The sequence below is a fragment of the Oreochromis niloticus genome, linkage group LG3 (genome assembly GCF_001858045.2).
Source record: "Oreochromis niloticus isolate F11D_XX linkage group LG3, O_niloticus_UMD_NMBU, whole genome shotgun sequence".
Taxonomy (NCBI): Eukaryota; Metazoa; Chordata; class Actinopteri; order Cichliformes; family Cichlidae; genus Oreochromis; species Oreochromis niloticus.
Genome location: NC_031967.2, coordinates 36,347,070 through 36,372,774, shown reverse-complemented (window position 1 = coordinate 36,372,774; position 25,705 = coordinate 36,347,070). Strand labels below are relative to the sequence as shown.

The following is a 25,705-nucleotide window of genomic DNA, read 5'->3' as shown; positions in this document are numbered from 1 at the left end:
TGTAACCACATTTTTCTGTCCATAAGTAAAATGCTGAACAATACCTCTGACCCACTCCATCATGTGCTGACCAGTCACAGGAGTGGGTTTAGTGAGAGACTGATTACCAAAATTCACCTCTGAACACAAGAAATCATTCCTACCGACGTCCTGCACAACTCCTCCATCTTATGCACAGCAATTACTACAATAGTTGCATTATATAAAGGCAGATTGATGGCTCCGTGGCCACCTTTCTAATTATGAGTTAGATTGAAGATAGCTTTGATGGAAATTCCTCTAGGAAAGTTGGATGCTAAGGACACAGCAGGGCAAACGCTAAAGGTGTCACCCATCCAGGGGCACCACAAGTGGGGCGGAAACCCCCCCCCCCCAAAAAAAAAAAAAAAACCCACAGAAAAAAAGTAATGATACCAATTCATTCCTTTCTTAGTATACATTTTGGCATCTAGCTAGCCAATTTTTGCCCTCTAATAGTCCAACAAACAAGCCCTTTGCATCATAGTTGTTAGTCTAGCAGTGTGTTTATAAAGTGCACATCAAGTCAGGTGGGTTTGTCATTTCAACCATGTCCAGTGCAGTTCACAGTGAAGCGAGAGCATGGTGCTGCATATAACAGACCCAGGACCATAGAAATTGCATGTATGGAGAAATTGCAACAAAACTAATAAACAAACGACTAAAACAATACAGACTCAAGACTGTGCAATGAAAACTGACTTTGCATATCAGGAATAAAAGGAAAAAGTATGCTTGGGACTATAACAAGTGTCAAATACAAAGTCGCATTAATTCTGCATTTGTAGTGAGTGTCTTTCCACAATCTAAAAAGCAGGAATACATTTCAGTCGTCTGGGTCTGTGCAGCGGATTAATACCACCCAGTGACACAAAGGTCTACATCTGTGATTCTAGTTGGCAACATAGTAACTGCATATTTGCCAGTAGGAAGTATGCTCGTCAGTTTAAAGTGTGTGGCTCTGAAAAGAGCCGTTGGGTTGACGTCTGATAGTCAATTTACTTGGAGCTCGTGTACTTGGTGACGGCCTTGGTGCCCTCAGACACGGCGTGCTTGGCCAGCTCACCGGGGAGAAGCAGGCGCACCGCGGTCTGGATCTCCCTGGAGGTGATGGTGGAGCGTTTGTTATAGTGGGCCAGGCGAGATGCCTCGGCAGCGATGCGCTCGAAGATGTCGTTGACAAACGAGTTCATGATGCTCATGGCTTTGGAGGAGATCCCGGTGTCGGGGTGGACCTGCTTCAGCACCTTGTACACGTAGATGGCGTAGCTCTCCTTCCTGGTCTTTCTCTTCTTCTTGCCGCCCTTGCCGGCGGTCTTGGTCACGGCTTTCTTAGAGCCCTTCTTGGGCGCGGACTTGGCGGGTTCAGGCATTTTCTTTCTCCGATACTCTGCAGCAACGAATGACCTCTGTGACTGAGAGCAGCGCTTTTTATACAGGCTGTATGCTAATACCACTGCGCAGGCCCTCGGAGCTCATTGGTGGAGCCGCACAGTGGGCCGGACGTTGTGTTGGAGGGAATTTGTGAATTTTGCTGAAACGGGCGCGCATCTAACAAAGACAGTGGACTGTGTGATTGTGTCCTCGTTTGCTGAGACAGTCATTTGTTCTAAACGAGCATTAAATGTATTTCCAACTAAGCAAATCGCTTTGGCTCAGATTAAAGTTACGTTTCATAACTGCATAGTTTTAGTGAAGTTTAATGTCTCACTACAGCACACATTAGACTGAACCATTCACTTTTCTTTATTATCTAGTTGTTCATATATTTTTTAACTGTGGATTTTGAATTTAAACTAACATTAAAAATCTTAAAAAGGAGGAAAAAGAAGGTGCACTTCCACCGGGAGGATCAGTGTCTGAAGCAGCATGTTGTTCGTGTAGCATCATTTTCTGTGGGAGAACACAGACATGACCCGTGAATTAGATTGGTAGATGACCGTTAGATTAGTTGATCCAACACTTTCACAAGAACGAAATATTTATGGTGTGACAACACATTCATTTAGTAGCCAAGTGTGTGTAAGTGTTACCGAAATGGTTTATGTATAAAAAAGATTAATATTTGGTTCCAGCAGTTAAAATATTTTTTCCTTGTAATTTGATGTGGTTCGTATTCTGATGCAGGGCTGGCCTGGCCATCGGGCATACCGGGCATTTGCCTGGTGGGCCGCTCGTGATTTTTCGTTTTTATGGGTCGATGGAGTTTTATTTCTTTTCTTTTTTTAACGGTATAAATGAATGGTGGTGGATTGGCCTGTTGGTCATGATCGACTCTGGGCTGGACCAATTACAGCCGAAGAGGTGGAACTTTAAAGTTGAGGTGAAAAGGAACGCGATTTGTCCCGTACTACTTCAGCTAGAAAGTTGCTAATTTAATCATGAAACTGATCAATGATCAGCTGATCGGCTTTTCTCTGCGCCAGAAAGAGGGAACTAGCGGATGTCACGCTAAATAACAGCAGCACGTTTAAGCTTGATCAGCTGTTGTTAGAATTTATTTAATGTTAATTTCTAGTATCAGCTGATGTTTGCTGGAGCCACAGCTGTAAAAGCTGCTGGTCATGATATTGGTTTGGATATCTGGTGAGAGGGAAACATGAAGATGAAACCAGGAGATGTCCTTACTGAATCATCAGAGCTGAACAGGTGATGGAGAAACAGGTTTACCTTTTAGGTGACATGAATGAGTTGAAGGAAAGTTATAAACTGTTTCTCAGAGACAAATAACACCAGGATCCTTTTTTACGCTGACAGCTGGTAGCTGTGCAGGGGCGGATCTAGCAAAGTTTTGCCAGGGGGGCAGGTAGGGCATTAAGAGGGAAAAGGGGGCACAAAGAAATACTTTTATTTCTTATTCTCATTTAAAATTTCTAGCGTTTAACAAATAATTATCCAAATCTTACAACCAAAGTTTTAATCTGATGTAAAATGTATAGAAATCCATTATTGTACATAGTAATTTTTTCAGGGTCCCAACATAATTTCCTCAGAAGAAAGTTCTGTATATGATGCCAGTATTTTCCCACATTTTCTAGATACTGTACCAGTACTGTGTGTAAAATGCCATCAAAAAGTTAATTAAGTTTTATTCTTCTCACCTGTCTTTCTGTCTCCTTTCACTTTTTAAAGGTTGACATGCTAGAAAAAATATTTTGCCCTGCCATGCTGTTTATTGATGTGGTAAATAAATAGTTTATGAAAATATCACTAAATCTGTCATTTATTATTTTTAATATTCAGTAATGGTCATGTCTCACCTCTAGTCTTCTGTCTTAATTTCAAGTTTCCACCATATGTTGTAGATAGTTCAGGAGGTTAACTCAACCAAGCAGCTTTTGGGTTTCGGCTAAGTACTGTCTAGAATACCAGAACAGGGAGGATGGTGTAGGTTTAAGTTTATTAGATTGATACATATGTACCAAAAAGACAGTGTACATCACTGTCACAGTGAAGTTTGTTTTCATTCAAGGCTTTATGGCTTTTCCTATAAAACCTGGTGAGCCGGTCCCTAGTCAAAATGCCCGGGCTGATTTTTTTTGTCCCAGTCCAGCCCTGCCGGCTACTCCTTGTCAGGTTGTTCAGTCACCCGCTGTGGTAACTAAGCCTTATCTGTGCTCGACTCTTGCTTCATGTTAAATCATGTAATTAGCTCTGTTTCCTTGGGTTCAGGTCCTGGTGCCATCATGTTCTGGATTCACTTGCTGTTCCCCGTTAAAGAAATCATCGATATTGCTTTGCCTGCAGGTCCTAATGCCAAACCTGACATTCGTGAGTACTACCAGAACCTTTTCTTCCTCATACTCTCATGGTCTCTGGATTCTTCCATTTAACCGCCCCCCCTCCTTGAAGCACTTTGACCTGGCCCTGCATGTAAGATGACCATAACATTATCCTACTTACCTGTCTCACCTGCTCCCTTACCTGTTCACTAATCGTTTCTCCCTCTGTTCCTGGCTCCGATCGTGTTGTCTCACAACAGCCTTCCCCAAAAGCTGTTTTCACTGCCTCCAGCACCCACTTTACCCCTGTGTTTATATCTGTTTTTGCCCGATCACCTCTGTGGTAAATACAGTATTGTGTGTGTATAGTTTCATTCAGTTTATTCAGTCTGCTTTTGCGTCCTGCCTTCATGCGAACTCTGGCTAATGGAGTTGTCAACATCCTGATGTTTGTCAAGCCTAGACGTGAATCTGATTTAGAAACTGAGATAACTTGCACAATCCGGATAAAATAAAGTCTGCAACACAGAAAGCGCTGTGGTCAAGCTATTTATTACTGCATGCATACAGGAGAGCCAACACACACATCAAGACATCACAGGTCTAAGTTATGAGCGTTTTGCCCTTGGGACGTCTCAGCTCCTCTTTTATACCCCCCACACACAACTTTCTGTATCTTTTAGTTACAACAGGTTTCTGTCCCACGGGCTGTGGCTGGGCAGAGAGCAACGCCTACCATCTTTCCCCAGGAAGCTCCTGTCGCTGGCCCTGAGTTTCATCCTTCTGAGCAAAACAGTTAGCAGATAACATAGTGAAACATCATTACGCCTAGCTAAGCAGTTTTTTATGAGGTCATACTGATACATACACATACTTCATCTAAACATGCAAAGGTTATACAAAATCATACAGTGAAGTTCTAGCCACCTAAATCAAAATGTGAAGATAAACTAGAATTTTCCATAACACCTTTTTCCATAATTTATACAATGATCTTCATGTTTTATTCAGTTTGTGTTCTGCGGCACATTTAGCCTACAATGTTTAGGTGGACAGCTAAAAAGCTTTTGTGGTTAAGAGACAAAGTTGGTGAGACAAAGTTTGACATCAGCGCAGAGCTGACTGATAAAGGTGCCAACATACACTCTGCAGTGGTTGCTTCGCTCACCGTCATGTAATCATCACATCAAGAGTTTGGATTTCTTGGATGACCCCTTTCCTGTCATGGTCTCTGTGTCTCCCTGGTTGGCCTAGTTTCCAGGCCACATGTTGTTTTGAGTTAGTCTCTCTCTGACCTCTCTGTCTCTCACCTGTCTGCCTGGGCAGAGCTCAGCTCCCAGCTCCCACCCTTGGCCCACGCACCCGCTGTGAATCTGCCTGATTACCTTGACTCCTGGGCTGCTATTTAAGCTGAGGGCTCAGAAGGCGTCTTCGCTGGATCATTGAGTCATACTTGTCAGTACAGCTCTGATAATCTGTTTCTTGCGTGATTTCTCAGTTTGTTTTAACCACATTTCTCCTGTGCATAAACTCCTGGACCTGTCCTTTTTTCTTGATCTGTTTCTCTGGCAGCATGGCGTGGAGTGGAGCGGGTGAGAGTGCTGAAGACAAATGAGAGAGGAGCAAACGAGCAGAGCATGTTTGTACTCTCTTCCCTTTTTACCCTGGACCACTGAAAATCCCTGCCCCTGTTCACTGTGTATAGTTTCACATGGTGTGTTTGTAAATAAACTTGTGACTGTAATTCTAGTTCATCTGGTCTGCGCCTGAGTCAGTCTCTGCCTGCATGACATTTCCCAGGATAGGAAACAGGATCCCTGTTCCCCCCTTACTCTTTCTGGGTCACAAAATAAACTTTTAAGTTTTTTCAAGCGAGAATGTAGCTGTGTAAACTTCGAATATCTGCTCAATTTATCAGGATATCATATATTTCCAGATGTGCGCCGACGTTTTCGGATATGTCTGTTGCCCACCAGCTCCAGAGCAGACCGCGAGGCCGAGGATCACTAGAGCCGGCGAGAACACCAGACTGCCGGCACATCATTTTCAACCCCCCCTGTCTTTTGCTACTCAGGTTAAACATGATATATAAGTCTCTTAGATAACTTCGAAACGTTAATGTTTTGGCTTATTTCAGTGTTTTGTTTGTTCCTGAGTAAATCGGTTTGGCAGAGATTAAAGTTATAGTTTCCACACAGCTGAATAAATGTCAGTTCAGTTCAGGAGGAAACATTATCACCAGGAACAAAAACAGCATGAGATTCTGAAGGCTGCTTCCAAATGATCAGATTCTATTTTAAATATCTGTTCAGTTCTCTTCCAAACCCCAGCAGCTGTCTCTTGTAATTTTTGAGTGTCTACTAAAATAAAAATAAAAGTCTTCTAACATCTCACCTGTTTGTTTTATTAAGGCATACATGGACAGCATTTTTACTAATAGAGAGGTTTTGCTACTGCAGCTTCACCAAATGTACAAAGTATCATTCAAAGAATCTCACAGAAATGCTGCAGTTTGAACACCAACACTCAGCTACAGTTAGAGCTGAAATGAGCCTGTCTGTCCAGATAGTGGCGCTATAAGCTCACGTTTCCTGCTCTGTTAAAGACATCTTATTTTCAGTCTAATGAATGAAGTGACTGTCTGCAGCAGTGTGAAAGACTCAGATGAGGAAGAAGCTGCTGGTTAGAAACAAACGCCTGATCAGAAACATGAAAAACAAGTTAAAACACAAACAGCTTTGATTCACACCAAGTAAAGGCAGGAAATACAGGAGTGGATTCATCTGTAATCAAACATTTTCTTTAAGTCTGGAAAACTAACAAGAAATGTTTGTTTGTGAACACTGTGAAAGTGTCTGAGTGTGACAGCATTTCTGGTTTTACTCTGTGAAATTCTCTCCTCTGTCTGTGAGCTCTGCAGGGAAGCCAGTAACACAACTTAAATACAAATATAACCAGAACAAATATGATGGATCAGGACACAGTCTCCTTCAGCTGTCCTGGAGCATGCTGGGAGATGGACATGTAGCTGCTCCGACCATGCTGCAGTATTCTTAGAGAGAAAATGTCCCCACCATTGTTTGTGTTGATGAAGCTGAGAGGAGACAAACTCAGCACAATCAAACTGTTAGATTTTCAGTGCAGAGGGGAAAACATTCATTTCAGCTTGTGTTCAGTGTTATTCAAAGAGCTGCTGTTAAACCACAGAGTTAAAGTCAGCTCTAACATTTTATACACAGTCTGCAGTGTTAGTGTGGAAACATGTTCACTAAACACTTCCTGATGTGGGATAGGTAGATACAGGCTGATTCTTTCACTCAGTGCCACTGAGTGAACAGATCATAATGGACTGGAAAATGACTGCCGTACAAATATTCTCACACATGCATTACTCAGATGAGGTTGCAAAGTTCATGGTATGCATCTAGCAGGTAACACAGTGTCGATAGTCAGCGAACGGTTCTGCGGGCAATTGAAATAAACTGTCTGTGCAGGAAACAATGTTCTACTTTTCTGGAGATCCCAGATTCCTTTCTTGCTTGGAAGATGTAGCATGCACTTACGTGCATTACTTAAAATAGATATCGATGTAATTCCCTTCTGTTTCCACAAGTTTACACTGCTTTGCTCACTATTGCTCAGGTGACCTGCTGAAAACTCTTGCACAAAATGACTTTGTCTTTTAAAAGATGTAAGGAACCTCCGCCCTTTATTAATGATATCAGTTAAAAATGCATTCATAAATGTGAAATCTATTCTCAGTTATTTTAATAACAACTGTATTAAAAGTGTTGTAAATTCATTAAGAGAAGAAAGGAAATCAAAGGCAGCACATGCCTTTGATTGTTGGAATATTCCAAGGGGCATTTGGGACGAGTACAACCAGTATGAATCATAAACCCTCAGGCATGTCGATGAGCAGGGTGTTTAAGTTGACAATCACATTAAGGAAGAGCTTTTAAAAGCTGAGCACAGCTGCGTGACACTTTGCTACGTGACAGTACACTGTTACTTCATGGCTGCAGAATGTCAGTGAAAAACAGTGAAGCCAGCAGCAGTAAATAGTTTATTTTTGACTCCACTTAGTGGATTCCTGCATTATTGCTCTTGAACTGTAAACTGTAAAACATATCAGAGTGTCTTAAACACACATTAATAGTCTAATTATTCCTAAATATAATGATACTATTGTTTGTCTGGATACAACTTTGCTTTGATATTTCTACAGTCTTTCATTGTGTCTTTAGATATTTTAATGAGTGAATGAAGTCAGACTGTAGATTTTCCTTCTTCGAGCTGTACTGACTGACCTTTGACCTCATGTGTTGATGACTCTTCACCTCTGTCTCCTCTCACAGGGAGAAGATGATCTGCAGGATCCTGCTGCTCATCATCCTCACCTCATGTGTCTCTGGTTAGTTTACAGCTTCACTTTATGAACTCCAAATAAACTCAACAACAGATTTGTTCCACTTTAAGAGTGAATGAGTGAGCAGTTTTACAGCTCTTACCCTATGATATAAGCAGAGGAGAGTGGATGGATGGATGGACAGCTGCTTGTATCAGCAATGGGGAAAACTGTGTAAGTTCTTGGAGTTCTTTTATCTGCTTGTGAATGAGGAAGAAACTCAAAGAAATTTGTTTACATCGTTAAAGTGTTTCTCTTAAATCAGAAGCACTTCTCGCTTTATCACCTGTTGAACAGGTAGTAAAAAACAATTTAGAAGGAATGCGGCATGAACCAGCCTCCTTCACGAGAAACTGATATAACAACAATACAGCAGCTGTCTTATCTATCCAGACATATCAGGACACGATGGAGAAGGATGCATTCATGGATGTATGAATAGGTTTTTAAACACTAATCTGTAAATGTATAATTTCAGTCAGACTGAACCCAACACTATTGTGCAGAACTCTTGACTCTGAAATCTACGTAAAATGAGTATCATTGTAACGACGCATCTTCATACCTAACTAGTTACAATGTACATTGATAATATAACAGCGAAAATTCAGATCCAGTTACAAATGAAGTATTTGGGACTAACGGATAAACCCTTGAAAGTTCTCCACTATGACTGTGTGACAGGATGAGGTGCTTAGGAATAATGAGGAAAAGAGCAAGGAACTAATGATGATGTCCCAAGCACACACTATGGTTCATAAATAATCACAGCACACATAAATACCCACCACCAAGGCCCCCTACTCACCTCCTCTTTAGGCCTTCCTCTGAACAAGACTAACAAGTTTTATTTTAAATACTTTAATAAATTAAAAAAAATACATCTAAGTGCTGGGGATGGATCAAACAAGAAAACAATCAATCAATCTTTATTTATAAAGCACTTTTCATACAAAAAATGTAGCACAAAGTGCTTTACATGGTTAAAAGCAGCCCACCCCACCCCGCCCTCCAACTCACTCCCCACACTCTCAATAACTTAAACGATCATGAATACATGAATACACACATTCTCTCCCCCCCAATTCACAAACAAAGTGACCAATAGGAAGCTTCTGAAGCTACAACCAGCAATTAATAGAAGGCTTCAGAGGAAAAAAATCTGCAGGTGATTCTTGTAACAGCTAGGAGAGTCAGATGACCGAAGACCCATTCACATTTGCCAATAGGTAAACGAGTGAGGGATGCTCAGATGACAGCTACTATTTAAAATAGCGGCGTACAGTGTGATTCACTGTTAACTGCACATATATTAAACACTGGTTGTTTCAAATGATGGTGTGTAAATTTGTTTTCCTCTCCCTGAGTCGAGTCCATACTGATAAGGTCCAAAAGTTCAATACTGCAAACTGAACAACACCCTGCAGGATGTTGTCAGTGTCATCAGTTCTGCTATATGAAATGAATTTGGTTGTAAATTTTGCTATAAGAAGGAACCAGAAATGTATGAATTTAATCTGAAAGCTTTGGACGACTTATTGAATCATTTTAACACTTCCGGAAACCTTTTCTTCCATTTTAACGTAAGCTTCTAAGAGTTCAGGGAGGTGAGGTCCTCAGTCAGATGAAGCTAATGGTTGGAGCATCTGATGAAGCAGCAGGAAGAGACTCAGAAGAAGAAGAAGTGGAGGTGACCACAGTGCTCAGACTGTGACTGTTTACATGTTGGTTGTTTTTTCTTTTCTGTGCTTTTAAACTCAGTGTGATGAGCAGAGCTGCAGCAGCTGCTGTCAGTGTGAGTGCAGCATAGAGGCCGATCCTTCCTCGACTCTCTGTCTGTGGGTTCACTGTTGGAGTTTGATGTTTGGGCTCATCAACAGCTGCAGGAAAGGACAGAAAATATTCTTTTATCCTGAAAGTTCATAAAATCACTTAATCAAAGTTTATTATCCTAAAGTTCAAGTAAAATATGACACTCAGTTTAAAAGTTCTACTCAATCAACTTACCAGTGACGCTGAGTTTACAATCTTGAAAGCTGCTGCCATGATTTGTCTGCACTTCACATCTGTACAGACCCGAGTCATCAGTCCTGAGTCTGGACAGTTGAAGTCTGATTCGTCCTTCTCTGAGGGCGTCTTTGTCACTCTGGACTCGTCCTGAAAACTTTGCATCCTGAGACTCTGACACCTCAACACCTTCATGAACATGAAACAGGACTGAGAGTTCTGGACGACTGCAGCGGATCTTCAGTGAAGTGATGAAGGTGTCAGGTTTGGTGGTGAACGTCCACTCCAGTGTGATGTTGTGGTTCTCCTCTGCCTGATAGGAGGTCTGTGTCACATTGACTACAAATGATCCTGTTGAGGAGACAGAGAGGGAAAGAGAGGAGCAGACACACTGAGAACTGGAACAAATCTGTTGTTGAGCTTTATTTGGAGTTCATAAAGTGAAGCTGTAAACTAACCAGAGACACATGAGGTGAGGATGATGAGCAGCAGGATCCTGCAGATCATCTTCTCCCTGTGAGAGGAGACAGAGGTGAGGAGTCATCAACACATGAGGTCAAAGGTCAGAAACAGTGATGCAGTTACAGAGTTTGTCCACCAGGAGACTTCTTTTGGTTTCATCTGATTTCTATATTTATAAGTCAGACTGGACAGAGTCCAAAGTCGGACATTAACTTGTGTTAAGTTTTATGATTAGTTCTGGGCTCTAACTGCCTGCAATATTTATGTGACCTACAGATAGGTCACATAAACACCTCTTTTTTCTCATGCTGAGGAGCAGCGGGAGCAACATGTTGTGTTGTGAGTCCAGCATTATAATAATCTTGTGATAAGAACTAATTCTGATGGAGTAAATCCGTTTTTTTTTCATGCTGCTTCTCTGCTGAGTAAGCCTTTTATCAGGGATGCAGGGGTGGGCAACTCCAGGCCTTGGGGGCCGGTGTCCTGCAGTTTTTAGATCTCAGTCTGGGTCAACACACCTCAATCACATGATTAGTTCCTTACCAGGCCTCTGGAGAAGTTCAGGACATGTGGAAGAGGGTATTTAGCCATTTAAATCAGATGGGTTGGATCAAGTACACATCTAAAACATGAGGCCTGGAGTTGCCCACCCCTGAGAATGTAATTCATAAAACGTGCCTGTGTGAGTTCTTACATTAGAGTGAAATCAGAAATCACATCATCACTTGGTTAGCTTTGTAAAAAATTATGATCGATGGATTAAAGAGAGAGAGAGGAGAAAAGGAGGAGATAAAGTACAGCAGCTGGTGTCTGCTCATCTTTCCACTCACATTCTGCACACTCTAGCAAACACATGACTGAGCTGAGCTGTTCAGTTCAGTGAGGGGGGGCTGGGTTATGATGAAGGGTGATGAGTTGTTTATTAACATATGCTAGCATTTACACTTTGAAGCTAGCTGCAGGTTATATTACATATAAATTCTAAAACTGAATACATTTCATAGTGTTAACCATTTTAAGCCCAACAAGTCCACCAGCTTATCTTTACATTCTTACATGCTGTAGGGCCATTCACATGTTTTCTGTAATTGAAAAGTTTAATTATGTGTCCATTAAGAAAATAAGTTATAAACTATATTTATATAAAACATGTGTATACTTAGTGCATTAGTTGTATTTTAACTATAAATTATTCATATTATAAAATATAAAGCCTGCATATTTGTAAAGAAATGGCTTTGACTTTGCCACTCCATCGGATGTCTTTAGATCCGCCCCTGCTGTAGTAGTGCCATAAATGAGGTTTTCCTCCACTTGGCCGCGCCGAAACACTTAAAAAGTCTGCAAACAGCGCCGCAAACAAGCCACTAAAACACTTACTAAACAAATTAAGTGGATAAAGGATGGCAATCACACAGCCTACCTGTAACTTTGTAGAGTGGGATCAAAACCGCCTGGGTTATCCCAAAAATGCACTGACGCCCGGTCCCCACGATCAGAAATGCTGAAGGAGCAATCAATGAGGAAATGAACCCCGCGTGTCCTTATACAGCAGACGCAGAAAGAGAGAGAAAAGGAGAGAGGGAAAGGTGGAACAGGGAGACCAACCTGTCTGACAGCACTTACAGAAAATCACGCGCCTGCTTTTAGAATGCGCTGTTTTGGAATGTTTCCAACATGAAAAAAATGTTGACAGGCGAGGGCGTTGTTGTTGTTGCAATGATAAAGCAGAACATCGCTGTTATCTGCAGCACAGTCACTGAAGACAGCACTGAAAATCTAACACTTTCATTCAGTTGAGTTTTCTCCTCTCAGCTTCTGTTCACAAGCACGCTTCAGTCTTTCGCTTAAAACTCGATTCGGTCATTTATTAACATTTATTTTATTTTTTCCAGACTAAAAGAAAAATGTTTGATAACAGATGAATTGACTCTCGTGTTTCCTCTTTTTACTAGGTGTGAATCAAAGCCGTTCATCTTTTGGTTTAACCTGTTCTTCCTCATCCGAGTCATTCTCACTACTGTCGCGGCTGCAGACACTCCGTTCTGAAAATAAGATGGTGTCTGTGACGGAGCAGGAAAAAGCCCCAAGAGCATCTGGCTGCAGCCACTGTGGAGCTCCACAGTAACCTCCACAGTAACCGGAAACACGTAACTTCAGTTAAATCGACTTTGACAGCGAAAACTAAATTGCGTTTTTGTTACTATTGATGCTGCTGAGAAATAAAAATGGTTTCAAGTGGGGTTTTTTTAACACTCTGGGTTTGTTCAAAAAAAATTCACCATCCCCTAAATTGTTCGTGGCCAAAAGTGCTATAACGCGGCGCACCTTCCGCGACACTAGCTGTTTCACTGATTTTTTTTTTTTTTTACAGTACATCGTGTTGTGCGTTCTGATGCCATTGTCAATCAATCTAGTCCAGTGTCTCCTGTACAGTAGCGGCCCCTAATAGGCCCACGGACCGGTACCGGTCCGTGAGTCCTTTGGTACCGTTCCTGCTAGAGGCTCCGGTGTGAAATGTATGGTTGTAGTTGTGTGTCTTATTTTGAAAGAACTATTTACGCGTTACCATAGCGACCAGAGAGCATTAAGAAGCAGAGAGGAGGATGTCACTGTCATTGTTGTTGGCGCACAGCTCAAGTCACGTTTATTATTATATTTACAAAATACCACAGTTTCTTTTTTATTCTTTTGTTGTATTTATCCGCGACACCTTAAAGGTCGTTCCCTGAAAATATTGTCTGACATTAAACTGGTCCGTGGTGCAAAAAAGGCTGGGGACTGCTGCTGTACAGTACAGAATGCGTTTAGCTCGTCGAATTTACATAAATCTTCAATCGCTAGCAGTGTAACTCTGAAGTGCTGTACTGTATGTTTGTAGGTTTTCTCCCAAACAAACACAACAATGCCGACGATACGTTTTGCACCGCCAAAGGCACCTTTTGGTTTCATTCCATAATACTGGACTTATGTTTCTACGAAGGTTTGAACTCTAAGAGTGTTTAAACAAAAGAGAACATTGTGAAAATATTCATGCCTGTCTGAGAAAAGTGTATAAAGCATGTGGTGAGGGGTTTTACAGTCTTAACATCTATAATTGTAAAAAATAAAGTTGGCTACTTCAGGGATTTCACCTACCGCGGGTTATTTTTAGAACGTAACACCAGCGATAAACGAGGGACCGCTGTATTATTAATAGTAGAGTCTGGGACATTTAATTGATTAACATCAACACTGATTATTATGCACTGTTATTTTTGTTCAAGGAGAGCAAAAAATATAAAACTTTCTCTCAGTTTGTTCGTTGCCAAAAATGGCCACTTTTTGTGTATGTTCACAAAATGCTATAAAATGTATATTTCTTAAAACATTTATCTACTTTTACCGACGTGACTCTTTAAAAATCCATCCATCCATCCATCCATTCACTTCCGCTTATCCTTTTCAGGGTTGCGGGGGGCGCTGGAGCCTATCCCAGCTGTCATGGGGCGAGAGGCGGGGTACACCCTGGACAGGTCGCCAGTCTGTCGCAGGGCCAACACACAAGGACAGACAACCATTCACACTCACATTCACACCTAGTGACAATTTGGATTATCCAATCAACCTATCCCCACAATAGGTTGATAAAATCCTTTTCATCAAAATCAAAATTGTATTTAAATTTTTTACTCTTTATAGCCAGTTAGGTTATATATTACCATTAACTTTTCAGATAAAACGGTGATAAAGTCCTAACGTTTTCATGAAACTTCCTCCCCCCCCCATCTGAGCATCGGGGAAAAGGCTGTCTTGCAATTGTTGAGGTCACTAGTGTGTGCCCCATTTCTTCCAGGATCACTCTCTTTGTAGGTTTTAGTGGACTCCTAGTACTGTGAAGTGGTTTCATGGTACAAAAGCATTGTATTCCAAGATCTGGGAGATTGTAGAAATGAGCAGTGATGCCCTTCCTACCATCTTTCCAGAAAAATAAGTGATCTGGAAGCTGTTAGGCTTACTTACAGCAGCAGCACTTTCTGCACCTGCATAAACTCCCGGACACATTTACCTACAGTGTTTGTTGCTGTATGTGCTGCAGCTGCAGCTTTGAATTTTTTTATTAATATATATTTTGTTAATATTTTGGCTATGGTGTCTTGTTATGAAATGTACAAGAGTAAAAGTGTTTTTAGCATGTGCTTCAAAGCTAGTGACTGGGAAACTCAAATCTCAATAGCCAGTATCAACAGAAATTCACTGCAGCCTGTGTAATATTTGATGCGTCATAATTTATTTCAGTTTATCTTGCAAATACATATTTGCATTGCAATGTCATGCACAAACACACACAAGTATTAGATCCTTAAGATCAAACCTGTGTCATTCTTTTGATCCACTGCAGTGTGGTAGTCAAAAAAAGAAGAAGTGAAGTGGCCACAAATGGCCAGGATAGAGATCAGAGGGTTAATGCGTAAAATGTATAAAAATATTATTGATTACAGGGTAATATATTAATGTTAATATCAACAATAAGCTTTTTACTCTGAAGTTACAAGTATAAACAATGCTGTTGCATTTACACTTAATTTTTTTACTATAAGTATGGACATGGAAACAAGTGGATATTTAATAACACGTTTAACTGGAATTCTGTACACTGAAAAACAAACAACACATAAAAAACACAAATACGGCCAGTGCCTTCATCTGTCCATTAAATGTCAAATATCGCATTGACCCATAGTCCCTGCTCATCAGCACAAGCTTTTAAAAAGAGCTCCATGTCCTCTGCAAACTGAAAAACAAAGAGGAAGAAGTCCCTCTACACAAAAACACTGCAGATGACAAGCCAGGCAAACATTTATTGATCTGTTTGAATGCCTCCTCATCATGTGAGCCTTGAAGTTTTTTTTCAAGAAGACTAAGACCACAGTGAGGGCGTTTCATTTTCAAGGACTTTCCACAAGCCACAGTTTCATTTAGCACAGAGGGTAGAGCACATGAATGTTCTACCGAAGATTCAGAAAATGGTTTAGATACTGGAGACAAGACATCGAGAGGGAGATGTGGCTCCACGGAGAATGCAGCGGGAGAGAGGCGGGGCTCCTCGGAGAGTGCAGCGAAGAGCAGTCCTGAATGCTGACATGACAATAATTGCCTTGCCATATCCCCACGCTGTATGACTGTCATGTTACAGACAGGGCAGTGAAAGTGCACCGGCATATCATTTTGTCTGTAAGAGAGAAAAAAAAACAAAAAAACAAAAAACAACATGTAATTTAAATGCAGTTGTATAGAATGCAATCAGTTTATCTAACAATCGGATTGTACATATTAACAAAAATATCCAAGCCATCCTCAATAATGAAAGCAAAATGGTATGGATCACAAGAGCTGTCAGGAAATGTGGTGAACAGGAAAAAAAAAATATTTAATGAAAACACACTTTTTTTCTCTTGCTGATGAATGCACTGAACTGTACAATGTGAAAAGCAACTTTTAAGTCAACAAAGAGACTGCAGAAGTGCTGAAAAGAAGAGCATATTTATAACTTTAACTATGAGGTATATTTAATACCAACATACCTTTGAAAGGCAAAGCATTTTTAATGTGTCCATTTATATGCTCCTGACAATAGGGCTGAAAGTGGGGCACAGAGGGCAGTGAAACAGCCAACACGTGGTGCATTACTGCAATTCTGGCTTGGAGGCAGAACTCCAAATTGATATGAGCATCTAAAACAGAGAGAAAAACAGATAAACACCATATACACATTTAAGTTCAGGTTTTAGCAGAAATAACACGTTACAGTTAGCATGTAAGAGATTTGGGAGAAAATTCTTTACAAAAACATAATTTACAAAACACTTTTATTTGTGGCATACGTATTTATTGACATATAACAGACAATTTAACAAAGGCTAACTAATATCTGGGCAATAAAAAAGCAGAACAGAATGGAATAGAGAATATTAGTATTTATACATATATAAACCTCTTTGTGACAAACTTTACAATGTTTTTGCAGGTGGAATGAGAGACATGAATAAAGTGCAATATGCAGTAAATTGAACAATGTGCATTGATGTTACAGATAGTGAAAAGTAGTTCAATAACAAGCAAAAAATAAATACGTTTGAAACTGACCACTAAATGCTAACCAGAGGTGTCAAAAGTACACACACTCCTTACTAAAGTTTAGATAGTTCGGAGGTATGACCGTTGTTGTAACGCTAACGAAGTGCCAACGTAATTAGTGTAAGCAAACTAGCTGATTCCTAAAATTATATAATTATTAACTGCAAATTTATACATGAAAGACTCTGTCCCAACCTTTACGATCCACTTGCAAGATTTCCGCAGTCGATGATCCACGCAGGAACGTATTTCTGCCTACTGTGGAGGTCACGTGTTTCCGGTTACTGTGGAGGTCACGTGTTTCCGGTTACTGTGGAGGTCACGTGTTTCCGGCTACTGTGGAGGTCACGTGTTTCCGGTTACTGTGGCGCTCCACAGTGGCTGCAGCCAGACCCTTCTCGGAAAAAGTGAGCTTATAGCGCCACCATCTGGACAGAAAGGCTCATTTCAACTCTAAGTGTTGACGTTGTAAATGCAGCATTTCTGTGAGATTCTTTGAATGTTACTTTGTACATTTGCTGAAGCTGTTGCTGCTGTGATGCTCCTCCTCTAAAACACTCATAAGTCAGCATATTACTGTGATACAGTATGTTTGTTTTCTTTAATCCTTCATTGTTTTTTTACACACAGTAGGTGACAGAGTTGAACACAGAGAATCAAATGTAGACACTGGAGTGTAGACATCATGCAGTTCAGTGATTTAAGTCACAGTAAAAGGACGTAAAAACCTCTGAAAGAAAAAGTGCTGCAAATCCACTCTTTTAAGCTGATGTATTTTTCTGTCATGCAGCTTTCTGCATCATCTATTCAACATCCTTATACATATGCAGTGTTGGGGAGTAACGGAATACATGTACCGCCGTTACGTATTCAGAATACAAAATATGAGTAACTGTATTCCGTTACAGTTACCGTTTAAAAAGGTGGTATTCAGAATACAGTTACTTTGTTGAAATAAATGGAATACACGGCGGTACTTCCCTGTTTCATATTGTCGCGGGTCAGGACTGTTTGGGTTTGTTTGACAGCTATGTTCTGTTGTTCCAGGCGGCAGCGTTACGGTTGCCATGGTTACAGGGTGACGCGTTCTCTCTCTGCGTGTTTCCTGGGTGAGAGAGCGCTTTTTTGTTGTTGTTGTTGTGCTAAGCTAAAAGGCAGAATGCTACAGGCATAGCTCTAAAGCATGTAGCCTGATGGTCAGTGTAGTCCGTGCTGCAGGGAGAATGGACTACCATACCCGTTATGCGTCAGTGAGCGAGGGAGGGAGAGAAAGGAAAAGTCCGAGCTGTCACGGAGCAAAAACGGGAGCTGGAAGCATGTAAATATAATAATAACCACTGCAGCCAAGAAGAGTGCCTGACGAGCCCATTTGTAAGTAAGCTATTAAGACTCAACTGTACACTGTGTTCGTGTTTTTCCTCCGGAAAAAATAAGTTCCGTTGGAGCAGCCTTTCAACGCCTCTCTCTGTCTCCCGCAAGCAAAGTTGACCCAGACAAAAAAGTAAAGCTAGTTTTCGGCTACCAGCCCGACAGGGAACCGGACGTATTAGCCAGAGGTCCCTTTACTACGTTTCAGAGCCGCGGACCTTCAGTAACAATAATAAATCACAGCAATAGGACATTCATGTAGTTGTAAACAGCATGATAATATATTAAGTAATCCAAAGTATTCAGAATACAGTTACTCTCATTGAGTAACGTAACGGAATATGTTACAGAATACATTTTGGGGCATGTATTCAGTATTCTGTAGTGGAATACATTTTAAAAGTAACCTTCCCAACACTGTACATATGACCACATGTTTGTGCGATAAAGGAGAAATAATTTCAGCGTATACTACTTCTATTTAAGAAAATAATCCTCTCTCTCATTATTATTATTATTATCTAGACCAATCTACACAATCCAGTCACTTAAACACTGGAATCTAAAGTGCTATCAAATAAATGTGATATAAATATATAAATAATATATTAATATTTAATGAGAGAAAGGGAGAGACACAGGCTGGTGGGTGAGCTCCTTTCACTCATATCAGCAGAGAGAGAGCGGCACACTGAGCTGTGACCTCCTTAAAATGTTTCAATAAAAACACTCAAGGAGGAAGGAGGAAGTAAACCTCTGGGAGTTTTTAGCTCGGACTTCCTCTGTTTTGTAATTTTTCAAAAGAAAATGTCATTTGCAGCATCAGGTGACGTCAACATCTCTATAACCTGCCACTTTAACACTGTACCGCCATAAAGAAAATATTATACTGTGAAAAGAAAAGTTAGAAAAATACATCCAGGTTGTGATGAGTTTTTTTCTTTTCCCTTTTTCATTCTCACTGATGCTTCAGGTGTGAATATCTCATAAAAAACAGGCAGCAGGTTCACTATGACTGAAACTCCAGATGCAGTAAAAAATCATGTCAGTGTTACAAGATACAAACTCCACAGCAGTGGAAAGTTAAAGAAAGTTCAATCATGGTTCAAAGGTCGCTCAGCAGAGGATGATTTAAGATGTTATCATTGGTCAGAATTAAAACAAGAAGTTTGAACTTTTTATAAAGATCACATTTGATCAAATTCTTTTTATTTGTATATAGATTTAAAATTGATAAAAAAAAAAACAACAAAAAAATAAAACCTATTGCTGTGCCAGCTTCTAGCTTAGTTTGACAGTGTGTAGAACAAACCTGATGAAAACTTAAAGTCAGCCAAACACATCCAAAGTTTGAGGCTGGGAGGAAAAAAACGAAGCCGACTGAGCCCAAAATCAGCTGCAACCCTGTGTGGTTATTACAGTAAACACAGCAGTCTTTTCTCTTTATGTTTTATTTTATAAAGTGATTTATTGTGAGCAACACAAATGTGAACAGAGGGAAAATTTTGTTTTGGCACACTGATCATTACAGTCCCAGCTTGTGGTCTTTAACAGTCTCAGTGTTTTTCTTTTCTTGTTTGTGTGAGAATTTCTCCAAATCATGTGATGATCATGATTACTGACAGTCTGGTATGAGAAGTTCTTTTGTTTGGAGCTGTGCAGGACTTGTCTTTGTCATTGTATCACAGAACAGCGTCATCAAGATGTAGTCATAGCCAGAGGCCAGCAGGTGTCACTGTGGAGATGGTTTCAGATTGTTTTGACACTTCAATATAATTCCTGCACAAATGCTTCAGTGTTTCACGAAGCCTCGCTTTGCCCATCACTAGTAAGCAGGCACCAAGTGCTGTTACTGCTGCACACACCATCTTTTCTCAGATCCACCAAACTGTCCGACCTGTAGATGTACGTGGTTCATTCCCATGTGTCAGTTTAAAAAATGACTCTCTGAGTGTCAGAAAGACAAGTTTGCTTCTCTTCTCCACTGAAAGTGAAAAAAACAAACTGCAGGATGTCTTCAGTGTCATCAGTCCAGCTTTATTAAATCAATGTGATGTTAAATTTTGCTATGAGAAGCAGTCGGAAATGTTTTCATGTAATTTGAAAGCTTTGGATGTTTTCTCCAATTTCAGAATTTCTGGAAATAATCTGATTTTCATTTTTACTCACAATTTATTCTAAGCTTATAGTTATTTGTATTTTACTCTAAACTTGAAAACTTGCAAATTTAATTTTAAATGATATCAAGGTCTGGGGTATGTGACCCACTGTTCATGGTTTCGCACTGGTTGTTTCTGGTTTAAGTAGTATTCTATGTTGTTGTTGTTTTGTGACCCTGCCAAGAGGGGACACTCTTTTGAAATGAAGACAAACACAGCAGTTGGAAATCTCCAGTTCATACGATGTGTATGATGAAAATGATGGTGATGATGATGATAATGGTGGTGGCAATGATACAGCAACATAACTAATAATTGTAATAATACATTTTATTTAAAAGCACTTTTCAAGACACCCAAGGACACTGAACAATACAATAAAATGCATAATAGAACAATGACAAAATAAAGAACAATAAAAAAAACAAAAAGCACAACATAAAATAAACAAACAGTGGGTTCACAGTGAATATGCAGATATGAACAGATGGGTTTTGAGTTGGGATTTAAACTGGGAGAGAGAAGCAATGTTTCTGATATCTGGGGGTAGAGAGTTCCACAGCCTGGGAGCAGAGCAACTGAAAGCTCTGCTTCCCATAGTGGTTAGGCGGAAAGAAGGCAACACAAGCTGGATAGAAGAAGAAATGCTTTCTTTTGATGAGATTGACAGTTTGACCTACAGGTCAGAGTGTTTTTCCTGATTATGAGTTGAAAAATGCCATTCACGAAGATCTGAGAACAACTTTGATGAGCTGCATTTTAGTTTGTGCCAGTGTCAGTGTCTCCATCAGGTATTTAGTTTTAGAAGGTACATTTGGATCAACTCAGGCTAAGAAAGTGTTTCTGGATCCAGAAACTGTGTAAAAAGCAGAATTTGTGTTTAAATGTAAAATTTGAATTTTAAATCCTCAGAAATGAAACTGAAGACATGAACTTGAGGTAAACAGTTTGTTTCATTTTAAAACAAACTATTTTGACATCATCATCGTCATCATCACCATCATCATCATTAATCGGTGGTGGACTGCCCGATGATCCATGATGTTTAAACAAACAGGTGTGATCAGGTGCAGCTGTCAGGATATTCAGAGTCTGAATCATTGTCAGTTCTTTCTCACATTTCCTTCCTTAAATCCAGAGTCAGTGTCTGCAGCAGTGATTATGTCTCATTATTGTGCACTGATGTTCACCATGAAGAGAGTAACATGTCTAAACATCACTAACAAAACATGGAATCAGGTAGTCTCATGATTAATTACCTGATGTGTTATTATTGTGTTGTGTTGAATCTGGATGTTGCTGTATTGGTTGGCACCTTCCTGCAACATAGTGTGGAGATCTGGGTGGTAGCTCCCATCTTTAAGAAGGCAGACCAAAGGGTGACTGGCCTCTTCCATATAGATAGTGTCAGTAGTTGAATCATTTGGGAGGGGCTCGGAGTAGAGCCACTGCTTGAAAGGATCCAGTTGAGTTATTTGGGCCTCTGATTGGGTGAGGTGTTTAGGAATGTCCCACTGGCATGATAGATCTCACATCTTATGCATGCCTGGACCTTCCTACTGCTCCTGCTGGTCACGATGAGGTGGAGACTCATCAGTATGAGTTCTCATCACGTCATCACTACTCTTTGTTGATGTGACATGTGAGCTTAGTCGTGCAAGTTAACCATTAATTATTTTCTGAACCCCCCCCCCCCCCCACACACACACACACACACCCCATAGAAAACAGAAAAACATATATTTACATACTGGGCAGATTTCTTGTGATAGTAATCCTTCTACGTTCAGGTCGCAAGAAGAGAGATAGTGCAACTCAACACAAGTTAGCTAGAAATTTTTAAAAAAAGTACAGTGCAAGCTTAAACATGCCAGTTTAAAGGTATGATCCTCTTTGAAAGCTCTCTCCGCTCTGTGAATGAGGAAACAAGAGCAAACACATCTGAATCAGACCTGACATGAAAATACAGCAACCTACTGTGCTCAGCCATCTGCCTCAGGAAATGATCCTAGATGTTTGTACAAACAGTCAAAAGCTGAGAGGCCTCATGAAGAAGAGCATGTGGGAGTTATATCTTTAAAAATCACACAAAACAGAACTTTTTATATTTTCTGTCTGTCCTTAACAAAGTACTCTTAGCAACTAAATATGAACTGGTTGTGGGCTCGTGTTTGGAATTTGATTCTTAGTAAATTTGAACAGAGTAAAATAGATTGTAACCAGGGTTTAGATTTTTTTCTTTTCAGAGTAATATTAAACCCAAAACAATCTGAGAGAATGCAAATAAACAGCTTGTGAGAATGAAAGTTGGAGGCTGTCCTGACATGAGCCAACAATGAAGGAACTCTTTTTTTTCTTTTTATGTGTCAACCTTTTTCTGTGCTGACTATGCCAACAGTCTATGTTATGAACAGTTTGTAAACTAACTTTTTTTTTCAGTGCATGAAGATGGTGAAAGACACAGAAAGGTCAGAGGTCATACTGGGTGAACACAGAAAAGCAGCCTATTGGACCACCCCAATAACAGGATGTAAGGAGAGAGAGAAAGCTGACCCTCAGAAGCTTCATTGTATATCGCTGAACTGAGCATCACTGTCTTATCAGTAGGTTCAGAGTGAGAAACAAGTAAAGTGACACAGCTTGGCCAGTAGAGCAGCAGCATGGAGATCTCAACTTCAGAGTTTGATGATTTTTATTTAGTTTGAACAGCATTAAAAACTGGGCTGTCACCAAGGTTGATAGATGTTTTTTCTTTTAATATGTCAGATTTAAGGTGTAACTCCTGTGTTTCAATGACCAGTAGAAAAGACCACACTTTTGATATAAGATACAACTCAGTCAGGGCCAGATATACCTTAATAAACAAACAAAGATTTTGTATAGAGAACTATAGGAGATGGAAATTACTCCTTCACTTGGAATTACAATAGTGCAAAGGGAAAGGATACTTACTCAGGAGCTCCTCATGAGTCCCAGATCCACCAACCCCTCTACACACAACCCAGTCAGGGGCACTGTGGGGCCATAATTTTACAGAACTCGAGTCCTTTCAAGCCAAAAAGCCGCCTCAGTGAACTCATGACTGGTTATGGCCATGGTAGGACAAATTATTGCTCATTTTCAACTCAACTTTCAAAATATTTTGTAATACTTGTGCAGAGTAAATGTTTTTCCAGTATCATAAAATCTTACACTGAATAATGCACGAGTTAGTGTAGACATTTGATTGAGACACTTTAATTTGATTAATGTTGTTTTCTGTGATGGATCCTGCTCTGAAATTAACTGGCTGCTTTATATATACATTATGTGAGCGTATTCATTTCATATATTTGACCCAGACTGTGTGAAAATGAAGTCTATCAATGTGTTTATTTAGGAGCTTTTTAGCAGTAGAGCTAAAAGGTCAAAGTGATTTTAATGTACTGTCCCTCAGTCTGCTGAGTCTGTAGCAGTGCATCAAAACAGAGAGCTGATGTAGAGATGAAATATTCTAAAAGTAGCACTTAAAGCTTAAATAATGAAGTTAAAACCAGAGTATCTCAACAGCAGTGATGGGAATAACGGCGTTACAAGTAACGGCGTTACTAACGGCGTTACTTTTTTCAGTAATGAGTAATCTAACTAATTACTATTCCTATCGTTACAACGCCGTTACAGTTACTAACAAGGAAACGCGGTCCATTACTATTTTTCAACAAACAGACGGTCGAAGCTGTGTTCAGCTTACCGCGTCTTATATCGGCTGCAGGAAGTAGCTGTAAGTAATCTGGATGCTACAGCTTTAAGGAGCTGCGCGCTCCCGCGGGCAGCAATCACGATCACTGTCTAGCACAGTGGTTCCCAAACTTTTTTTGCTGGGCCCCCCTTGTTTAACAAGAAAAATGTTCGTGCCCCCCCCCACCTGTTTCGGGCACATGTAAACGGCGTATCGAATCACCGAGAACGGAGATTTTTTAAAACTCCTTTTTTTTTTGCGTTTACGTGTGGACGAGGAATACAGAGTTTGTCACGCAATGTCAAAGGTATGTGCCTTTTTCACGTCACACTGTGCGCCACGTTATTGTTTACATGAGATGAATTGCAGAATGGCAGATAGAGACAAAATACTGTTAATCTGACTCTGCAGGTTTTACTCGCTTACATATACAGGCCATTACTGTCCCTGCATTTAGAAAGGCAGAGGCGTCACGGTGTAATTATTTTACATGTAGTTGTTTTTTTTCCTGTGTAATAATGTTCAACATTGCTATCAATACATTTTTCAAAAAAACCCTCTACAAAATGGGTTCAAAAACATAAACAACTCTGGGATACTGTTTGTCCATGATTTGAACAGCCCAGCGCTGCTCCCGATGCAGGGAAAACTAATTCTGCAGGGAGACCTACCTCAGCACTTGTGCAGGTGAAACCAAAGGGAAGATATGCTTCACCACATTTTCTAGTCTTTGGCTTAGAATGAAGTTGGTTTGGAAACATATTCAGCTATGCTTCATCTCCTGCTTTGCGTTTGTGTGGGCGCCCCGTGCTAGCATTGTCCAAGCGTTGTTTTTGTTTTTGTTTTTTTTCCCTTTTCATGCCGCGTCCCCCCTGCAATAGCTCTGCGCCCCCCTAGGGGGCGGGCCCCACACTTTGGGAACCACTGGTCTAGCACAACACCTGGAGCTCAGGGGGCAAAACAATCGCATGAGTGCTGCTGCTTGACTGAGGAAGAATAAAGTAGTCGTGGTAAGTCAATCACATGACCACTTAAAGACAAAGCAACAAGGTGATATATACCAGTTTATAAACTGTGTCGATAGGCCACGTAAAACCAGAGTCGTGATAAACAAGATATACGCGCAGTGGCGGTCCTAGCCTGTTTGGCGCCCCGGGCGAACACGCCCTCTGCCCCCCCCCCCCCCCCCCCCCCCCACACACACACACACACACACACGCACGCACACACACATATATGACCCTATATATAAAGAGAGAGAGAGTATGCAAACGGCTACCAAACAGACATCATAATTCGTCATATAATGGGAACAGGACAAATCAACAATTGACACTGACTAATTAATATTATATTATTGTATATATTGTTTGGAGTTTAGTCTGTTACTGTTACTATTTTTACCATTTCTTCTTGGAGCAACTGTAACCCACATAATTTCCTTAGGAATTAATAAAGTATTCTGATTCTGATTGTTTCAGGATGACCTGCCATTATCCAATGACACATCTGCTTACCTGTATCTTTTGCTCGTTTCTCCTTGTAGGAGCCATAATTAAATGTATTGAATTTTAATGATCACTGGGTTTTCATTTGTTTGGTTGCTATGGTGATGTGTAATGAGAGTCACGTGGGTGCTAGCGGTGACATTAAGAGGGCGTTGTCAGTCTGTCATTCACTGGTTTGATTTTGACAGAGCAGGGCTGGGTAGCCGTAGTTTTTGTTG

General features: G+C 40.5%; 2 protein-coding genes and 1 long non-coding RNA gene across 4 annotated transcripts; all 3 read right to left on the bottom strand.

Annotated features, from left to right (window-relative positions):
• Positions 1–726: 726 nt before the first annotated feature.
• LOC100710332 (histone H2B 1/2) lies at positions 727–1,430 on the bottom strand. The gene has a single exon (XM_003451148.5). It carries the CDS (start codon positions 1,389–1,391, stop codon positions 1,017–1,019), a length of 375 nt encoding a protein of 124 aa, XP_003451196.1. The 5' UTR covers positions 1,392–1,430; the 3' UTR covers positions 727–1,016.
• A 7,733-nt stretch (positions 1,431–9,163) lies between these two features.
• LOC109198943 (uncharacterized) lies at positions 9,164–12,399 on the bottom strand. 2 transcript variants are annotated; one of them, XM_025902168.1, is made up of 4 exons: positions 12,041–12,399; positions 10,614–10,669; positions 10,156–10,506; positions 9,164–10,031 (listed from the first exon to the last, which is right to left on the bottom strand). In XM_025902168.1, the coding sequence occupies exons 2-4, from the start codon at positions 10,660–10,662 to the stop codon at positions 9,769–9,771; spliced, it is 663 nt and encodes a 220-aa protein (XP_025757953.1). In that variant the 5' UTR covers positions 10,663–10,669; positions 12,041–12,399; the 3' UTR covers positions 9,164–9,768. The 2 variants fall into 2 exon arrangements, with proteins under 2 accessions (XP_025757953.1, XP_019209833.1); XM_019354288.2 differs by having other exon boundaries at positions 9,164–10,028; positions 12,041–12,395.
• Positions 12,400–14,310: 1,911 nt separating this feature from the next.
• Positions 14,311–17,087, bottom strand: LOC112843534 (uncharacterized). The gene is made up of 3 exons (XR_003215949.1): positions 16,930–17,087; positions 16,182–16,331; positions 14,311–15,829 (listed from the first exon to the last, which is right to left on the bottom strand). It is a non-coding gene; the product is annotated as an uncharacterized LOC112843534 (long non-coding RNA).
• Between the last annotated feature and the right edge of the window lie 8,618 nt (positions 17,088–25,705).